Below are 20,693 nucleotides of genomic sequence, written 5' to 3'. Positions count from 1 at the left end.
CAACAAAATGTAAGTGTTTAAAATCAGGCAAAAAAAAAAGGCACTGGGCATATTTGTACAGTTATATTTATTGAGAGGCCACAGCTCTTGCATATAACAACTGTTGGCTTTGATAAGGCAAACGCAAGAATGAATCCACCAGCTAACTGACACAGAAAAGAAAAACATAGAGCTTTTGGAGAAGGTGGAACGCACAGGCATGCAGTGATGGCTCAGAGTGCAATGTACAGCTGTGTATATACAAAACAATATTGAATCCCCCCCGCCCCAGAATGGCACATATCTCTGCTCTGTATTTAATACCCCAAACGATTGCTTTGAATAGAACATAAAAACCAAAAATGCAAGAATCGCTTTACTTGTAAAAACTGAAAACTGAACAAAAATATATTATTTGGTAGTCATTTCCGACAGCTAAATAAAAGATGCCTTCAATGAGATATCAAAAATGGAGCTAAGAGAATATTGCCTTTCTAGAATACCAATTCATATTAGTTTTAAGATGAAATTGAGACATTATCCATGTTTGGTGAAATGCAACATACTTTTCTTATAAGAATCACAGAGCCTCAGCACAAGTAAAGGAAAAAAAAATCGTCACATTTTTCTTTTAATGAGAATGTGCAGACACAGAGGACATTTACAATTAACGACTTCGAACTAAAGTACAGAGGTTCATTTTCAGTTTTGAAGCAATTGGCATCCACTTTAAAAACAGACAAGACAAAGAAAAGGATCCATACACTCATTTTTTTTTACGACAATGCACCATTAATGTATGTAAGAGTACGTCAAAGAAGCGCCATATATGTTATCGCATTGGACAGGGACACACCTAATAATCTCACTCGACATTGTCAAACAAATGGTACTCCATATTGCTTAGGAACACATAGAAATAAATTCTCAAATAAATTAGTCCAAAAAAAAATCTTTGTTTTTTCCCCCTTTATTATATATCATAACACAGCTAAAATTCTCAGTCATGTTCTTTGTTACTTTTTTCAACATTTCTTTTTACTCATTATAATTACTAGCTTATTATCAACTTTAGCTCTGTTTTGTGGGCATATCGAGCAGATGATGGGAGGTCCTAGGGTGACTAACTGGAATAATCTGAGTGGGTACATGCATCTTCTGTTACCAGGCTATGGGGGAAAGGGTAGGGAGGTGTAAGGTGTCAGAAAGGCTCGGGTTTATAGCACACCACATGGCTTGGTGCTCTAATCATCCTCCTCATCTTCTTCATCGCTGTCCTTCATGGAAATGCCCTGCATGCCTCCCTCTCGGACTGAGGCAGTGGCCTCTTCAAGAGTGAGCCGGTTCCGTACCGTATCGTACATCTTGCTGTTCAGGGTTGAGTCGAGTACGCCTTGCAGCCTAAAATCTCGATATTTTTTCTAAAAAGCACAGAAAAGTCAACTTCTACTGAAAATGCTAAACAAGACATTTGTACAGAATTATATATAAATATATGTTTACCATGCCCCTATAAAATATAGAAAAAGAATAGCAATGTTTGAGTGATATATACTGTATATACTGTGATGTATTTTGTATGACACATACACACACCACACACACACACACACACATATATATATATATATATATATATATATATATATATATATATATATATATATATATATATATATATTAGTATCTAGAGTAGTCGATGTGCAGTTTGTATAGTAGTACAGATTTACTGTCCTCTAAAAAAACTAAACATAGAGCACTGACAAGCAGTCCTTCTGTTTCCTCTAAAGCAATGCTGGCAGCACTCAACTCTGTTTTTTGAAACCGGTTTCTGCACCTGAAGCACAGCACAAGGACTCAACTTTTTTGATCGACCTTTGTGAGGCCTGTTTTGTGGGAACCCATCTTAGAAAACCTCTGCATGGTTACTGTACTGTAACTCAGTTTCAGGGTGTTACTGATCTTCTTGTAGCCTCGGCCATCTATGTGAAGAGCTACAATTTTAATTCTCAAATCCTCAGAGAGTTCTTTGCCATTAGGTGCAATGTGGAACATCCAGTGGTCAGTATGAGAGAAATGTATTTAAAGCACCACATTGTAACTGCTCTGATACAAGATACACAAATTTGTATGGTCCTGTCAAGCAAACATGAACATGATAAATAGGACAAGTAGCTTTGCGTGGTTACATGACATTCAGCTGTTATCATTCAGGATGTACTCAATTTTCTTGGCAGCTATTTAAACAATAATGGCTGTGTGTTGAGTTATTTTTAGAGGACAGTAAATCTGTACTGCTATACAAGCTGCACATTGATTACTCTAAAATATATTCAAGATTCATTTCTATAGTATTGTCCCTTAAGAAGATCTACTAAAATGGTTGCTTTTTTATCTCACTCTTTTGAGATAATACATATATTTGATTAATGTGTTTAATGAAAGCTCAACATATCACCTAACAGCTTGGTAGAGGCAACCTTGTTTAACAAAAAATTCCTGATTCTATGCAGACTTACTTACTTACTTACTTACTTAATTACTTAATTAATTAATTAATTTAAATATCCATTACCCAGCTTCCAACAGCCATTTATCTCGATTGTATTATGTGTCCATATTATGATGGATGAGGAAGGTATTTAACAGATATTTGATTACATATTTATGCCCCTAGTATTTATGGAAAATAAAATATTTATGAAAATAGTCAGAGGCAGCAATGCAGCTTCTGGTGCCTGTGAGCAATCTGAAAATTTTATACATATTAGGGGTGTAACGGTACATGCATTTGTACTGAAATTTTCTGGTACAAGGCTTTCGGTTCGGTACACACATGCAATGCAATAATTTTTACGTGTGTAACATAGATCCGAGTTCCTGGACCGCAAGATTGTTTAGTCTCTGCCTCGCACTTTGAGTGCAAAAAAAAAAAAAAAAATATTATTATTAAACTTGAAAACATACACAACAATGCCAGGGATATAAAAAAGATAAAAAAGCAACGAGAGTTAGAGCAGTGTCACTGTGGCTACTCACTCCGTATCGGAAATAAGATTTGTTTCGTGCGTGAATGACACCGCTAAACAAACCCCAGTGCTAGTGTTAGCCGCTAATCTAGAAGTGGACAGCGGCTAACACTAGTGATATGGAATTATTTTGTTTGCTTAAAGAAAGACATTTGTTAAAGTATGCAGAAATAAGTTAGGTTGATATCTTTAGAAACTTAATTATTTATTGTAAAACACACACACACACACACACACACACACACACACACACACACACCTGTATTTAACTAAACAGGCATATATAAAGGCATATATAAACTGCGTTATATATGTACTCACATACACACACTATATATATATATATATATATATATATATATATATATATATATATATATATATATATATATATACACACACACACACACACACACACACACACACACATACGTATACAGTGTGTGTGTATATATATATATATATATATATATATATATATATATATATATATATATATATATATATATGGTAAAAAAGTGTTTGCACCCTTTCTAAATTCTTTTTTTTTTTTTTTTTTTACGTTTGTCACACTTTAATGTTTTAGACCATCAAACTAATTTAAGTATTAGTAAAAGATTATACAATATACATTATTATTATTGATAATAATATGTTTCATTTTATTTCATTGCTTGATTCTTGAGCACGTAGTACCTTTACAATCCGGATGAGGATTTTAAGCTGGTACACATGGAGCTGTAGGTCCATTCGGTCAGTGAGCCAAGTTCCCAGCAGATTCATTGTGGCTGTATACCATTGCTGTAATGCACACAAACACAGCGTTCTCCAGCAACACACACACACACCCACCCACAAACGAACCCATGCAAGAGACTAGAATGTCTAGACACACACATATATAAATATATATATATTTATAGTTGTATATACAGTGCCTTGCGAAAGTATTCGGCCCCCTTGAAATTTGCGACCTTTTGCCACATTTCAGGCTTCAAACATAAAGATATAAAACTGTAATTTTTTGTGAAGAATCAACAACAAGTGGGACACAATCATGAAGTGGAACGAAATTTATTGGATATTTCAAACTTTTTTAACAAATAAAAAACAATTGGGCGTGCAAAATTATTCAGCCCCTTTACTTTCAGTGCAGCAAACTCTTTTCAGAAGTTCAGTGAGGATCTCTGAATGATCCAATGTTGACCTAAATGACTAATGATGATAAATAGAATCCACCTGTGTGTAATCAAGTCTCCATATAAATGCACCTGCACTGTGATAGTCTCAGAGGTCCGTTTAAAGCGCAGAGAGCATCATGAAGAACAAGGAACACACCAGGCAGGTCCGAGATACTGTTGTGGAGAAGTTTAAAGCCGGATTTGGGTACAAAAATATTTCCCAAGCTTTAAACATCCCAAGGAGCACTGTGCAAGCGATAATATTGAAATGGAAGGAGTATCAGACCACTGCAAGTCTACCAAGACCTGGCCGTCCCTCTAAACTTTCAGCTCATACAAGGAGAAGACTGATCAGAGATGCAGCCAAGAGGCCCATGATCACTCTGGATGAACTGCAGAGATCTACAGCTGAGGTGGGAGACTCTGTACATAGGACAACAATCAGTCGTATACTGCACAAATCTGGCCTTTATGGAAGAGTGGCAAGAAGAAAGCCATTTCTTAAAGATATCCATAAAAAGTGTTGTTTAAAGTTTGCCACAAGCCACCTGGGAGACACACCAAACATGTGGAAAAAGGTGCTCTAGTCAGATGAAACCAAAATTTTTTGGTTTCGAACTTTTTGGCAACAATGCAAAACGTTATGTTTGGCGTAAAAGCAACACAGCTCATAACCCTGAACACACCATCCCCACTATCAAACATGATGGTGGCAGCATCATGGTTTGGGCCTGCTTTTCTTCAGCAGGAACAGGGAAGATGGTTAAAATTGATGGGAAGATGGATGGAGCCAAATACAGGACCATTCTGGAAGAAAACCTGATGGAGTCTGCAAAAGACCTGAGACTGGGATGGAGATTTGTCTTCCAACAAGACAATGATCCAAAACATAAAGCAAAATCTACAATGGAATGGTTCACAAATAAACATATCCAGGTGTTAGAATGGCCGAGTCAAAGTCCAGACCTGAATCCAATCGAGAATCTGTGGAAAGAACTGAAAACTGCTGTTCACAGATGCTCTCCATCCAACCTCACTGAGCTCGAGCTGTTTTGCAAGGAGGAATAGGCAAAAATTTCAGTCTCTCGATGTGCAAAACTGATAGAGACATACCCCAAGTGACTTACAGCTGTAATCGCAGCAAAAGGTGGCGCTACAAAGTATTAACTTGAGGGGGCTGAATAATTTTGCACGCCCAATTTTTCAGTTTTTTATTTGTTAAAAAAGTTTGAAATAGCCAATAAATTTTGTTCCACTTCATGATTGTGTCCCACTTGTTGTTGATTCTTCACAAAAAATTACAGTTTTATATCTTTATGTTTGAAGCCTGAAATGTGGCAAAAGGTTGCAAAGTTCAAGGGGGCCGAATACTTTCGCAAGGCACTGTATATCCTATTTTTTTTAACATTGCATACATACGCATAGACATCGTCACACTTCAGTACACATGACTGTACGTGTATACTTGCGTTCAGATACATACACATATACACTCAACTACATACACATACACACGCTCAGCTCACACACACACACCCCCCAAATAAACAGAATGCATACTAACAGAGACACATTCACACCCTCACTTGGCACTAGGTTAGTCAGGCAATTTAAAATTAATTTACAGACGCAGCAATATGACCATCTGCGAAAAAGTACATAAATCACATGCATTAATTTGCTGCATAATTAATAACAAAACAAACTGCTAATTTGTAATATTCTTTGTATATATACAGCATAGTCTGAGATTTAATATGGTTGGATCAGAATTCTTAATGACAAAAACGAAGCCTGAATTATTTTGATTGTGATCCAAGGAAATCTGGATAGCTCCAGAAACAGGTCAAATGGGAGATATGATTAGGGTTTTTTCTTAATTTTGGCCTGTGCATACAGAACTATGCTGGATGTGTATGACAAAAACCTTGAAATGAAATTATTCATCCATGCTATCAGCTTTAAACTCAAATAGTCTACAAACATCCCCAAATTTAACAACAACAACAAAAAAACATTCTTCAAGTCAAAGCAGCAAACTTCAGTATGATCACAACCAGAAAACTTGAAAAATCAATATATAAAAGTGAGAATGAGGAGAATCTGCAGGCAAGGCGATTTGTACTGTTATCTTAAACCATTTCTACACTTAAAATATGTCAAATGCGTATACTACGAATCTGAAAACCCAGGTATATTTAAAAATATTATGCATCTTACATATAGTTCAAAGAGAACAGCACAGGTTTTGTGTAATGGATGAAGTGATCATCTCTTCAGTGAAGGACGTAGTCAATAGCAGGATCCTGTGGAGTGACTTGGAATATTTGGGAACTGATGTGTTTTTCGTTTTTAGTTATTGTCAAGCTATTGTCACTTTCCAAATAATTCATTCAACATTGAAACTTTAGGTTACTTATGTAACCCCGGTTCTCTGATAACAGGAGTGAGGTAACTCACTATGGGAATCGTCTCGGGCGTGACCAATCCTGGAAGCATCAATCACAGGACGTCTGTCGGCTGACAGACCAACTACTACAGTGATGCGGGAAGTCCGGCCTCCCTATATACACCGCTGCTGACGGTCCCTGCCTCATTCTCACATATCTCTTCTCCGTGCACTGTAAGGAGGGAAGTGTGGTGAGATACCTCACCTCAAGTTACAATCATCCGTTCAGTATCTCACTATAGGATATAGACAACTCCCATATTGCAGATATGCTGTCCGAAGCAGGTGTCAACCAACTCAGTAATGTAATAAAATTAACACGTGATTTCCACTCCTAACCGAAGAGAGCGAAAACCTGTGAGAAATGAAAAACATCCAATTTACGATTCCATCTTCCTTTGTCACTTTGTCGACTTTTTTTTTTTTGTCAACAAAAGTGTGCGGCGAAGCCCAGCATGTAGCTGCACAAATGTCCTGAATTGAAATGCCCTTAAAAATGCTCACGAGGTGGCCAAGCCTTGGGTACTATGAGCCCTCGACCCCTTCTGGAGGGTTAAGACCCATGCTATTATAACCCAATATAATAGCCTCCACCAGCCAGTGGGACAGGCGCTGCCGGGAAACAGGTCTTCCCTTACGAGAATCAGCCCATGAAACAAACAGCTGATTACTCCGTCTCTAACCCTTCGTCCTGTCTACATAGTGATGCAAAGCATGGACAGGGCACAGACAGTGAAGACGCTCCTCCTCCACTGAGGAAAAAGGAGGCGGATGAAAAAACATTGAATCCACCTGCCTGCAGGCAAAAGCTGACCCGCTCACCTAAGGGACAAATGCCGGATAAGTCTTGAGAGTCACTCGTGAGAAATCCATAGCAAACCGGATACAGGAGTTATGAACCGACAAAGCATGAAGTTTACTAACCCGCTTTGCGGTAGAAAGAGCCAATAACAAAGCGACCTTCAGCGAAAGGAGCTTCAAATCAATACTCTCTATCGGCTCAAAAGGAGGCTGAGAGAGCACGCTCAGGACCACTGACAGATCCTATGGCGGAATCAGCGGCTTTGAAAACGTGTTTAGGCAGCGCGCTCCCTCCATAAACCTGCACACAAGCGGGTGATGACCAATAGTATTTCTGTCAATCCCTACGTGGCACGCAGAAACAGCAGCGAGGTAAACCTTTACGGTTAAAAACGCCCTGTCCTTATGTAAAAGTTCTTGCAAAAAGCACAACACCTCTGCCACAGAACAGTGAAAAGGGACAATCTGCCTTTGCGCGCACCATAGCTCAAATATATTCCATATATATTCCAAAGAATAGAGGGCAATGAGTGTTTTTGTGCGAGGCGGAGAGATCTACGGCAGCCCGGCCGAATCTCTCCCATAACAGGTTCACCACCTGAGGGTGGAGAGACCACTACCCGTACAGGGGATTTCCCCTGGAGAAAAGATTTCCGGACAAAAGATTCCCGCATTCAAAATGTGCCATGTGCCATGAGTCGCTCGTAACGATAGAAAATGCTTCATGCTCCACACCATGAGTTCTCGAGCTAGACTGTGAAATCGAGGAGAGCGCATTCCGCCCCGGCGATTTATGTACGCCACTGCCGTCGTGTTGTCTGATCTGACCAATACGTGGTGACCCCAAAGAAACTGCACGAAATGTTTGAAAGCTAGAAACACCGTTAACAGTTCCAGGAAGTTTATATGTGCGCACCTCAGAGAGACGGGCCATTTCCCTTTCGCTATTCTGCCCTCACACACTGCACCCCAACCTGTGAGCGACACATCCGTTATCACTAGTTTTCTCAGAGAAACAGCTCCCAGCGGGGTTCCCGATTCGAGAAAAGTGGGATTTCTCCAGTGATGAAGAGCACGCAAGCAAAATGATTACATTATCACTTTGCGGTTAAGGTGGCACTTCGGGCATATTTTTATTGTTTGAGAACGAACACAAAACCTTTTGACCTCCCTTCTGAATAACCCCGCAGGTGGAGAAGGGAGAAGTAACTTCTCGGGCACTGGGGAAAATGGTGCCAACAATCCAACTGGAGAACCTTTGTTTACTGAACATTGTTCTTGAAACACTCCCCAACGGTTTTTCGCTAGTGGGGGAGAACAAGACTCCTGAGATGAGTCAAGGGGTGCTACAGAAACTCTGTGAAAGGTGTAGCCCCTCCTTTGACCCAAAATCAGACCACAGGTTAGGTCGCCCGTCTTTTCTTCGCTCCCTGAGTGTTAGCTGGGCCTAGCAGTAGGCTTTCTTGGGAGGCATGCTTCAAACGCTTCCCCATCTTTTTTGCGTAGATCGCACTGCTGGGGCATATTCGCCACTGCAGCCCCGAAAAGGGCTTTCGGCTCTACCGGGGCATCAGGAAACTCCACTTTCTTCCTCTCTGGTAAGCCTGTCAAACCCAACTATAGGGCTCTTTCGCCCCCAACCACAGCCAGGCCCATGCTGCAGCCGCAGCTCTGGACCTCTCCCCTTGATGAACGTAGGTTGAGATCTGCAATGATGCAGATCTCTTCCAACAAAGCCGAGTCAGGTGACCCAGCATCAATCTGCCTACCCATCACCTCCATGAGCTCCGCCTGGTATACTGTGAGCAGTGAGGTGGTATTCAGAGCTCTAACCACCAGGGTCGAGGAGCGGTACATTTTCTGGAAAAGAGAGGCGGACAGGGGGGCTTAGACATCCCCGAAACCTCCATATTGTGCACCTCCAGTCTAGAGAAACCGTTAACGGGGACTCTATGTGAGAAGGGTTTGTCCCAAAAGCACTGCATTCCCGTGACACACGCAGGGACAGCTGGAATCAACTGCTTTACGGGGGAAGTGCGCGGTGGAAGCCTCTTACTATCATATAAATCCCTCTCAGCGTCCTGGTGCACCTGCTGAGATGGCCAGTTGATAGAGAGTTTTTTGGCTGCTCTCCTACACATCTCAACAAGGTCCAGCTCACCTGGCATGGGGCAAGGACCCATAGCACTTCCAGGCCTGGAGAGAAGATCAGGAGGAAGGATAGCCTTCTCCTCGTCATCTTCCTCCAGAAAATGAGCCACCTCATCATCTTCATCTTTCTTGTACCCCACTAACGGGTTAGATTCAAAGAGCGGAGGAAGGACAGGAGACACTTCGTCCATCAACTCTCCGCAGCTACATTGTGCCGGAGAAGCAGCCTCGTCTCTCTCCACGGGCGGAGAGAGACATGGGTCTCCTTTATTCGCGGCTGCGACTCGCATTCGGCACTCCCGAACCCTTAACGGGAAACGAGAGCAGTGCGGGCAGCACTCGGGGTTAGCGAGCACAGCCTGTGCATGTCTAACTCCCAAACACACTATGCACAGGGTATGAGAGTCTTTGGCCGAGGTCATAGACCCGCATGCACACAGTCGGGAGGGATTTTTCCCCACCGCCGTGCAACCGGCTGGGCTTGCAGTCGTCATAACGGAGGTGCAAATACCAGGAGATAAACGAGATCACCACAACGTGCCTCTCGAAAACGGGTCTCTTACGATACCTTTCTATTCGCTTAACGCGAGGTGAAAGGAGCAGTAGAAGCAAATATTCGCTATAACAGTGAATATTCCCTTAAAATAAGCAGACGTACCTCACCGGCTCATCCGTGAACAGTTTAGCGACCACCCCTAGAGGATCTGCTGAGGATAGCTTCCTGAAAAGGATCTTCACGGGGAAAAGAACGAGAATGAGGCAGGGACCGTCATCAGCGGTGTACATAGGGAGGCGGGACTTCCCGCATTACTGTCGTGATTAGTCTGTCAGCCAATAGACGTGGTGTGATTGATGCTTCCAGGATTAGTCACGCCCGAGGCGATTCCCATAGTGAGATACCAAACGGATGTTTGAAAGAGAACGTTTTTTATTAAATAGAGAGGGCACTGATCAGATGTGCAAAAATGATGGGCAGTAAAAAGGATAAATTTGGTTTGAATAATAATATAATAAATATAATAAATTGTATTTAATTATATTGATATATTTTAATAATGTTTGTGTAAAAGTTGCATATGTTGTGTGTTAGCTACATATTTTCCCCTGCAGTTTTAAGTGTTACAGTTGTGAAACATATTTTAAAGCAATCTCTCTCTATCACACATACTTTAAATAGCTATGATTATCGTTTACAAAGGCATGTTTTTAGGGGCTCTACTTTTGGCAACCACCAATTTTGTAATTCTTTTGAAATATTAGTCTTATTTCCAACAATTCCAAAACACATGAACTCAGCAATGGTGGGCTACTTCAATGAGTGGATCATTTAAGTGATCAATGACTGCTTTGACCCGTCAATGAAAAACCTATGTTGGTATTTGCTGATTTGTATAATGATTAGATACGTGATTGTTCGAAAGTTAATTAGGGTTAGGTGGTTCGGTTGGTCCGCTTCAAGCAGTCAGTTGGTCCGAGCGTGCAGTGCATGCAGAAGGAGCAGGTGAGTTGGTGGGCCAGTGTGTATGTTTTGTGTGTGTATGACGTGAGAATTTTAGGAGGTGGTCATGCTAGAAGATGTACACAGGAAGATTATTTGATTAGAAATCATGCCACTCAACAGAATGTGATAAAACAGTAGGACATCTAGAGATAAGTTCCACTTTGTTATATAAAGAGAGTATGTGGAGGTGCACTTAGGGTAGAAAGAAGAAGAGAGTAGTACAGAAAGGGATGGAGTTAAAATATGAACAGAGAAAAGACATAAAGACATAAAGACTGAGAAGTCCAGACAAGTATGGACTTTGTCTTTAAGACAAAAGAGTTCTTGCTTCCTGCATTTTTTTGAGCTAATTATATTTTAACATCATGTGTGGGTAATAATGGCTTAAATATTTTTTTCCAATCGTGTTGCTTTTAGTATACTTAGCAGAAGAGATAAGCCACAGTTCTGGCATCAGCAAGGCATTTATAGCAGTTTATTTAATTATATTATGAGTTTGGGATGTAAATTAAAGTGCATATAATAATAATAATAATAATAATAATAATAATAATAATAATAATAATAATAATAATCCATATGTGTTTTGAGGAGCAAGCAAGTACGCAAATTATGAAACACAGTAAATAAAAAAAGAAACAAAATTAAACCCACAATCATTAGTAATATTAAATTGGGATATGGAAGGCTGTATGTCCTTACAGCAATAAATAAATAAATAAATAAATAAATAAATATATATATATATATATATATATATATATATATATATATATATATATATATAATGGGTGCAACGGTACATATATCCTTACTAAAATTATTGTAAACTGTTGATGTTCACAAATGTTCATAATAATAAGCAGTGGCGGGCAGTCAGGGCCAGCAAAGCCTTCTCTGCTGGCCTAAACACTATCAGAAGCACTGACCTACATTTATGTTTTTCTTGGCTGCACTGCTTTCAGTACTTGTATGTGGATGTTAGAGGCTGAAATCTGATTGGACAAAAAATCTATGTGCTGCCATGTCAATCTAATCTGCCCAGGGCCTTCAAAGTCTGTACTGCTGGCGTTTTACCATTGTCTCCTTCAGAAATAGCTCTATTTGTTTAACCAATCATATTTCAGCTAGCTGGCCCAGAATAGCATCAGCATTTTTCCATCCTCTGATTGGTTGGTCAAAGCGAAACTGTTACAGCCAAGTTCGACTTGCAAAACATGTTTGTAGCGCTCTGCACACATTAATACATCTGAGTTAGACTTTTTTTTATCCCTACGGTGGAAGAGAAATTGATTTGATCTCGGACATACTTAAAAATCCATTTTCAAGAAAAGCTAGACATCATGAGGAGAGGTTGGCCAACCCCAAAGCTAGCTAGCGTGTCTCAGCCCGGGAAAGGGTTTGTTCACCGCTTCCAGACCAGTGAATACGAGCGGTACCACTGGCTTACAGCCTCTGAGGAGCGGTGCAAATTATGAGTATACATCTCTGGTGAGTAGGTTGAATTTTATTAAAAATTTTATGGTTTTGTCATGTTATTAGACAAATATTGATTCTGAACTGCTCCAGATGACGGTAGGTATAGGTGTAGATGTAGGTGCAGAGTTGCGGTGGTAGTGTAGAGGTTTGGAGTTAACTGGATTTCTTGCTTTAGTAAAATAGTATTGACCCTCTATATGCGAATGCCTCTCTCTCTGTAATGCTGTGCATTGTTATATTGCGTTTTTGTATAGTATAGATGATACACTACACTATAGGTGATAGTGGTGGTATTAGGAGGTGGATTGAGTTTCCTAAAATTAAATTTCCTCACTGAAGGCCCAGGTACCAGATGAACGGCCCAACACTGATAATAAGTAATTTTATGTTTTGCATTTCTTCTCCCTAACTGTTTCGAAATTAAACCGAACTGTGATGTAAAAACCCAGGTACATATCGAACTGTGAATTTTGTGTACCGTTACACCCCTTATATACATGCATATACTCTTAGAAACTTTAAGGTCACTTGGGAAACACATGCAATAGTGAACCCTCTGTTAGAACCCATCTTGAAGAACACTTTTTTCTAAGAGTACCTTTTAAGTAAACATATGCATTATATCTGTGATTGGTTCAACATGCAAATTTAGAACAAATTATTATAAAATAGTTAGTTTTTTCTTGATTTTTATTGTATAAAATAGGATAAAATCTACACACATTCTTGTGTATCTTTTACCCATTATTCGTGAGATCTGGTTTGTGTAGGACATACAACCTGAAACTGTACGGTCCCAAACGAATTAAATAATAAGAAAAGAGCGAAATGACGATGGCTTGTAAATGCATTTTTACATGAAACTGCATGCTAGTAGTCATGCAATAGCAAAGCGTGCTTAACAATTATAGTGAAACACAGCAGAACAAGCAGAAGAGAAAGCACATTGAAACAATTTGAGACACACTAATCTCAGACACACAAACGCACAAACACTCCACTAAAAATGCATGCGGTTTGTACCTAAATTTACTGTGCTGCATCTTTTCAACCCTCACCACACTTATACACACTCCCATGGGCACACACTCTACAGTAAGTTCCACACATATAAATAGCACAAATCTACTAGACACAGAATAAATCACCTCCCACTACACATATAGGACACTGTGCAACACTGGAAGTCAGAAAAAATGATTCACAAAGGATTATTTCAAAATTAAACAGTGCTCTCCAATTGGCATCATTGATTACATTTACATTCATATTTATCATCCAATTTCTAATACTTTATTACATTACATGTACATAATATTAGAATTAGTAGTGCCAAAAGGCACATTTTATCCTTCAAAAAGATCCCATCGACTGTTTGAGAGCACTGTTGGAAATAATCCACTTGTTGGTGGTAGTGACACTTTGCCTTGACTTCTAAGCACAAAGGTTCAAACAAACAGCTAATGCAACAATTGAAGCACAAATGTGCACCTGGTTGTGTTTAATGCAACGCCAGAGCACAGAGCGCCGAAGAAAAATTCACAATAATGAGACACTGAGAAGAGTAGTGAGAGACTGAAAGCCTGGTGATAAGGCAGACCTTGTTTTTTTTTTGTTGTTTTTTTTTGGATGAAAGAATTCAGAGCTCAGCACTCAAAATGTGACTTATCCCTCATATGCCCCATTGTTTTGCCACATTTTGGATGGAACCTCCCTTGTCAGGCATGGAGGAGACGGCATCTTACTTACATCAAATAACCTCTCTATATACACCTCCTCATTGACCTTATCTCGCAGTATGTCCTGAGAGTGACGAACAAAGGTCACATAGCCATCAGCAACATCCATTCCTGGCTTCTGTAGGAGACAGATTACAGAGAAGGGTTAGGTTTGGGGTTAGGGTTGGAAAGTTAGCTAGAGTCTCCTGTGACAATATAAAGCGTCAGATAGTCAAAAAAAGTCACATTAAAACTTTATTACTTACAGGGACATCCACATATTTTGATGCTGCTTTCACCTGTTAAAAAAAAAAAAAAAAAATGGGTCAGTAGCTGGCCTACTGGTAAAATGAAAATACTACTACTGCTACTGCTAATAATAATAATAAGCTAAATAGATGTATGTAATTCCTTCTCACCGTGAAGGAAAGGAAGGAGGAGAAGAGCGTTCCTTCATCATACCTAGAAATCTTGGCTAGAACACTTTCCAGAATCGCCACAAACTGCACATTCCACACACAAACACCTTATAACACCAGTGACCACACACCAAGACAACATACATTTATAAAGTATTTACCACATTTAATAATTATGTTAATAACTGAACTCTTTACCTTAGCTACCAAAAGGGAAATCATATCCTTCACACTCTCTTCAATGAGTTCGTCAATTTTTGAGTGATACTGTTTCTGAAAAGCAACAACACATTTACAAGCTTAAAATAATCACTGTGTAGTGAAACTTCGAGTACAGATGATCCAATGTCAGCGTTTTAGCACTTAGCTTGGAAATAATTGCATCTATTAAAAGTTTTGACCAACCCTTAATTTAGCTAAAATATATACATTGCCCAATGCAGCTATGAGCTAACTTAGGACTATTTTCAAATGTGTCTGCAATAAGTTTCAAATATGTCTAACTTTACAGCTATTTTATTGCCTTTCTGTCAATTTTCATATTCATTATGTATCTCTCAATATTACATGTTTCTGTTCTAACAAGCTTAAAACATGTTTTTATTCATTAGTGTTTGGAGACCACTTTTACTGCTTTGAATGAATAGAATATTTCTGGATGTGTTGCCGTGTTGTGTTGTGAATAATACTATAAATGTACTTACTAAAGTACTGTATCTTTAAATTTTACTTTTTTGCATTTTTTTCTGCCAGACCAAACAGAGATTTGTTTTGTTAGATTCAATTACACCTTTTTATTACCTCCTGGCCCATCTCCATGGCACACAGTTTAGCTGATTGGTCCTTGGCATCTACCATCACGTTGAACATGGTGCATAAGGAGAGTGGGATGCGGAAATCTGTAGAACGGCTGCTCTTGGTCAGCTTGGACTCAAATGCTGCCCTGGTGCTAAAGACATGCAAAGAGTTGACCGGAAGGGTTTTAGTAAATTTTACACCACAATATGATGACTAATGTGCATGCCTTATTTTTTGATGGAGACTTAAAGTGGTAAGTATACAATTTTGCAGGTGTGGTAGATTTATTTATCATACTTTAAATAAACACTGGCTTCTTAAGTAATGAAAAAGTGGATATCACATAATATCCTTGTGTCCTTCATGTTCAAACTCAACATGCATGTACCGTTTCACACAGGACTCGATCATGTCGCTGGACATGAGCTTCATTCGGTTTTCTAGATGCTTGGCAAACTCTTCTTCAGGCCAGTGCAGGTCTCTGATGAATGTCTGCAGGGCATCCAGCTTCCAGAACAGATCCTCTGATGTCCCCGAGCCATTACTGCCAGGCACAGTGACACACCAGGGTTCAAAGGTCAGAGCATTTGTTAATAGGCAAAAGTGTGGCACTATCTCTATGACTCTACTCATTACATCATAGGCTTCTCTGCTTATTTTACGCATACATTGACTGAGAGTACACAGCTGGTTAATACCCAGGGACAGCATTCACATTTTCAGTCAGTGTATGGTAAAAATAGAGACTCATCAATAACCTCACACAGTTGCGTGGTTATTCAACCCTCGAGAGGGTCTGAAAACATGCACACCTTAATCAGTCACACTTCTCTTAAAGGGCAAGGGGCTTGGGAATGTCATGGTGAGAGAAGGCAAGTAAGAGATCTATACCACTGATTTTAAACATAACCGGGTCACTAAAACATGGCACTATGTCCACTTAATGTGCTTTCTTACACAAGGTACATACTTCATTCAGCTGCATACCTACACAAGCTGAGTAAAGGTTTACTTTACTACTCTAAAATCCTTCAATTACCTTGTTAGTGCTACACATACAGTATTATTTGTTGGAATGGACCCCTTCACAAGAGCCCAAACAAAATATGGTTTGTGTGGGTTGTGATTTCAAGTGAAAGAAGGAGCTACAGGAGATAGAGGACAAGTCCGGATGAGAGACAGAAACACAAAGATCAGGCTCTCTCTCACCACCCATGCCCGACGAGGCTGGCGGAGTTCCAGAGGTCAACACACACCATGCAGTCAACTCTGAAGACGTTGCCATCCTGAGTGGAGATAGATGGGACAGGAGGAGGAGGAGTGTTGTAAGGGTCAGGAAGGGGGTGGTAGCCAACCATAGAGTTGAAACATAAGAGTGACTGAAGTTTCTGAGAGTATCAAACTGCAGCCATCTTGGTGGATATGTAATACATATATTGTTTTAGACAAACTGCCATGGAATTAACTGGTCTGGGATTGCCTTGATCGCTAAATTGGGTATGCTTTTTGTCAGATCTGAAGCAAAATTTTGAGCTAATTATTGCTTCAGAGTGTTTTTTTTTTTTACTAAGACCAGGCAGGGAGGTCCACCAACGCACACCCACTAAAACCCTTTAGGCAGACCTGAGATCATTGTTGGTTCTTTAGAAAACCCCTCCACATCCAGCAATAGATTTCTTACCTCTGATGCCAACTATTTAAATCTTAAAAAAAAAATCTTTTGGGCCATCATAGGTCAATAAGATTCATCAGCATCACCTCAACAAGCTGCCAGAACACTGCACTCCTACCCTTAGACACGGTTTTAAATGGGGAACTTTTCCTTCAAGTGGGATATGCAAGAATGACTGATCGTAGGTTTGGGTTGCAATCCAGATCTCACCACCTCAGTCCTACCTCAATGGCATGCACATTGAGGAAAATGAAAAGCTTTTCAGTTCTCATTTCAAGTGAACAAACATCTTGGGATGAACCCAAATCCCTTGCAATCTACTTGGCATGAAAATGACTTAAGAGCTAATAATTTTTTTTTCTATTATTCAACCATGCTTAATTAGTTGACATACTAACATTCTCTTTTATCTTTCGTTTAGGAGGCCAATTTATGAGTTTGTATGAATGTTGTCTAACAAACTACAGTCTAATTTTGACAGCTGGACAAACATTTTAAAATCCTTTTTAATACACTAGAATAATCATTTCCATGTTCACGTCAAAGCTTAATGAACAAACACCACGAGAAACACAAGTTTCAACCAATCCCAAGTTACACATGGATTAGATGAAGTTTGATGCTTAAAGTTAGATTAAGCTTTAACATTGTAAAAGAAAGGACATTTTATTATAATTTTAGTTTTTTGTTTTGTGCATTTTTCTTTTATAATTAGACGTATATATAAAAGTTTAAATTATGTATCAGTAAAGAATGAAGATGCTTGTATGCACAAATATATGAAATTCTAATGCATTATTAAGAATGGTTGTCAAGGCAATACTGTTTCTGCTTTTAAACATTGTGCCTGTTTTATCTCAGATATATCAAGCAGCTTCAAAGGAACATCTTCATGCCAAGGATACGTTTCAATTAATCAGATCTGAGGTAAACTCATTGAATACACACTCGGAGTCATAAATAGCAGTCATCCAGGATGGAGTGGAAAAGCTAGGCATTTGTGGAAGGTTAACAGATAGTCCTGCTACTGGCACAGGAAGATTTGGTACTTTGGGAATTTGGAGGTTCACATTTGGTAGATTCACATTGGGTAGATTACTTGTTAAACTCCTGCAGAAACAGACAAAAAGAAACAAAAAAATCCATAACAGTGGCAATGTGGAATGCTGCAAAAAAAGCAATGTAAGACATACGGTAAAAAAGTAACAAGTAAGAAAAGTTATGTCATAGACACTCAAAAACAGCAGACATAAATAATCAGTTGTTAAATGTAGGGAAGGTCTCTACAACACTTAAACAGAAGACCTACAGTAAAACTAAAACATGGTTGATAATAGAGACAAGAGCACACACATACAGATAAACAAGGGAACAAAAGCAGCATATTTTCAATAGCAGGAACAAACAGCAGATTTGAAGGTAAAACATGAAGTGGTGGGAAAACACAAGACATAGACAACAAACAAATAAAAGAAGCTATTTTCTATTGTACTAGTTGAAGGGTACTCAGTAAGAGCTACATCAAAGGGGATGAAATCCACTTATATACAAGCTTACAAAGCTTTAAGCTGACAATCTCCATGGTACACATGTTTAGTTGAAAAATATTGATAAAATAAGATTATTAAAGAGAAAGCTTGACAGCCATTCATCTAAATGAGATTATCCTTATCTAGGAAATACTTAAATCAATATGCAAAGAAAATTCTGAGGCAAGAAAGACAAGTGATTAGCACATAAAAGGCATCCTATTTCCTTCAAGCATGCAACATGAGGGTTAGTTTACAAAACCAAAAAGATGAAAACATGAAAGGCATTGACTGGAGTCTGAAAGAGCGGTTCTTTTGGCCTGAAGCTATCTACTCTAAACCAAAACTTATGATGGACAGAGCAATGAAAAAGCTCAAAGTTTTTTTATTTATTTTTTTTATCCTCTAATTCTTCTGTTAGATAGACAACTTTTTTTTTTTTTTTTTTTACATAAAATTCTCTTAAATCAAAACCTTTGATCAAAAGAAAAAACTGAGGTGGCTGAATTTTCGTTCTTTTTCTGCAGTGAAAATTTGAGTTAAATGTTAAAAGTTAAAAGTTGTTTAATAATTAATTGCATTATTTGTAATGCCTCCAGACAGTGAACATCAACCTGCAATTATTTGTCCTCACTGCTTACCGCAGTAAAAGCTCTAAATGATTATATGTGTCATGAAATGCCCTGTGTTAATCGCTCCCAGCCCTGTGGACTCAGCAGGAAGTGGTGTCTTACTTCACAGGTTCCCAGGACTCGCGCTCAAAGCCCCTGTGAATGGACTGAGCGATGGAGGACTCCATTAGATCAACGTATCGCACCACCAGTGGCGCGTACAGTTCCTGCAAGTGCTTGTGAAACTTCCCATTGCACAGATGGTCTGGAACAGAAAAATAAATTGTGAAATCAAAATGCTACTCCCATTAAAGACCTGTAAAAGTTTTAATCTGTTCACATATCGCTGTTGTTATGTCACCTTTTATTTCTTACATTTATGGCATTTGGCTGAAGCCCTTATCCAGGGTAACTTACTTTTGGGGAGTTGAGGATTAAGGGGCCTAGTAGTGGTAGCTTGGTGGTACTGGGATTTGAACTCCTGACCTTCCAATCCAAAGTCAAATGACTTACCCTTAACCACTGAGCTACCACTTCTTCATTGTTTAACTATTACTTTCAAAAACAGTGCTTACAGTCAATTCGCAGGAAGTCATTGAGGAGCTGGAAGAGAGGGAAACTATCCCAGCTTTCGGGAGACTGGATCTCAAGAGCTGCGTCCATATCGACGCCGTAAAGGGAGAGGAAGTGCTCCGCATGTTCCACCATCAGATCTGACCACCATGCAAAGGCCTTGATTACCAGAAAAGGAGGTATCGAAAAGCAAAAAAAAAACCAGAGTGAGAGACATTTGAGCAAAATGAGGTGATCTGACTGATAGAAAGGAAGTAAACTGGGTCCTGCCATGTGGTGTTTCATATGAAGCTACTTAGGAAGTAGCTGGTAGTGCTAAATCACTTACATTATATGTCTTTTTCCCACCTAAAGACTCTTAAGCATTTCAACTCCATTACACTGCACAAGCCTTCAATGCTGATTTTACAGCAGTTACAATTTAAAACAGAAAACAAAGAAACCTTATTAAAACTATTTAATAGTTACAAATTAACTTACTTCTTTCCCAGTGAAGTGATAATAAATAGTATATTTAGTCTGGGGGATAGAACTAACAAAAGTGAATTTAGCAGAGGCCATGATTTACTAATCATGTACAAACTTGATAACACACCTGCAAAAAAGCTGTACAAAATAGCAAATCCTGACCCCTTTTTGCGTTTTGCTTTAGTGAATATGCAATGTAGGACATTTCTGCCCAAAAATGCAAATGCAGATTGGTGACTGTGCAAACGGAATAATTAAACATTTGCAGAGTTCACTACGCCTAAAAATGGTTGTTGTTTTAATATATAATACACTTATATGGGATGTAACTCCAA

The 20,693-nt window shown here is 39.1% G+C and overlaps 2 protein-coding genes across 17 annotated transcripts in view; one reads left to right on the top strand and one right to left on the bottom strand.

The window, feature by feature from the left end:
• Positions 1 to 20,693, top strand: part of LOC310715102 (craniofacial development protein 2-like) — a 367,511-nt gene that overhangs the window by 204,133 nt on the left and 142,685 nt on the right. The window lies entirely within an intron of this gene.
• Positions 51 to 20,693, bottom strand: part of cadpsb (Ca2+-dependent activator protein for secretion b) — a 91,334-nt gene continuing 70,691 nt past the window's right edge. For 8 of the 16 annotated variants that reach the window (XM_083570558.1, XM_083570557.1, XM_083570547.1 and 5 more), the window contains 11 exons: positions 19,893 to 20,049; positions 19,441 to 19,582; positions 18,126 to 18,287; positions 15,894 to 16,049; positions 15,509 to 15,656; positions 14,906 to 14,980; positions 14,708 to 14,791; positions 14,555 to 14,587; positions 14,320 to 14,427; positions 3,705 to 3,809; positions 51 to 1,400 (listed from right to left, as the gene is read on the bottom strand). In XM_083570558.1, the coding sequence (XP_083426684.1) occupies positions 1,224 to 1,400; positions 3,705 to 3,809; positions 14,320 to 14,427; positions 14,555 to 14,587; positions 14,708 to 14,791; positions 14,906 to 14,980; positions 15,509 to 15,656; positions 15,894 to 16,049; positions 18,126 to 18,287; positions 19,441 to 19,582; positions 19,893 to 20,049 (1,347 nt within the window). In that variant the 3' untranslated portion in view covers positions 51 to 1,223. The remainder of the gene's footprint in view (positions 1,401 to 3,704; positions 3,810 to 14,319; positions 14,428 to 14,554; positions 14,588 to 14,707; positions 14,792 to 14,905; positions 14,981 to 15,508; positions 15,657 to 15,893; positions 16,050 to 18,125; positions 18,288 to 19,440; positions 19,583 to 19,892; positions 20,050 to 20,693) is intronic. The other 8 variants (XM_083570549.1, XM_083570551.1, XM_083570562.1 and 5 more) reach the window with 1 other exon arrangement.

This window comes from Silurus aristotelis (assembly GCF_946808225.1).
Source record: "Silurus aristotelis genome assembly, chromosome: 2".
NCBI lineage: Eukaryota > Metazoa > Chordata > Actinopteri > Siluriformes > Siluridae > Silurus > Silurus aristotelis.
This window is presented reverse-complemented; position numbering and strand designations above follow the sequence as displayed.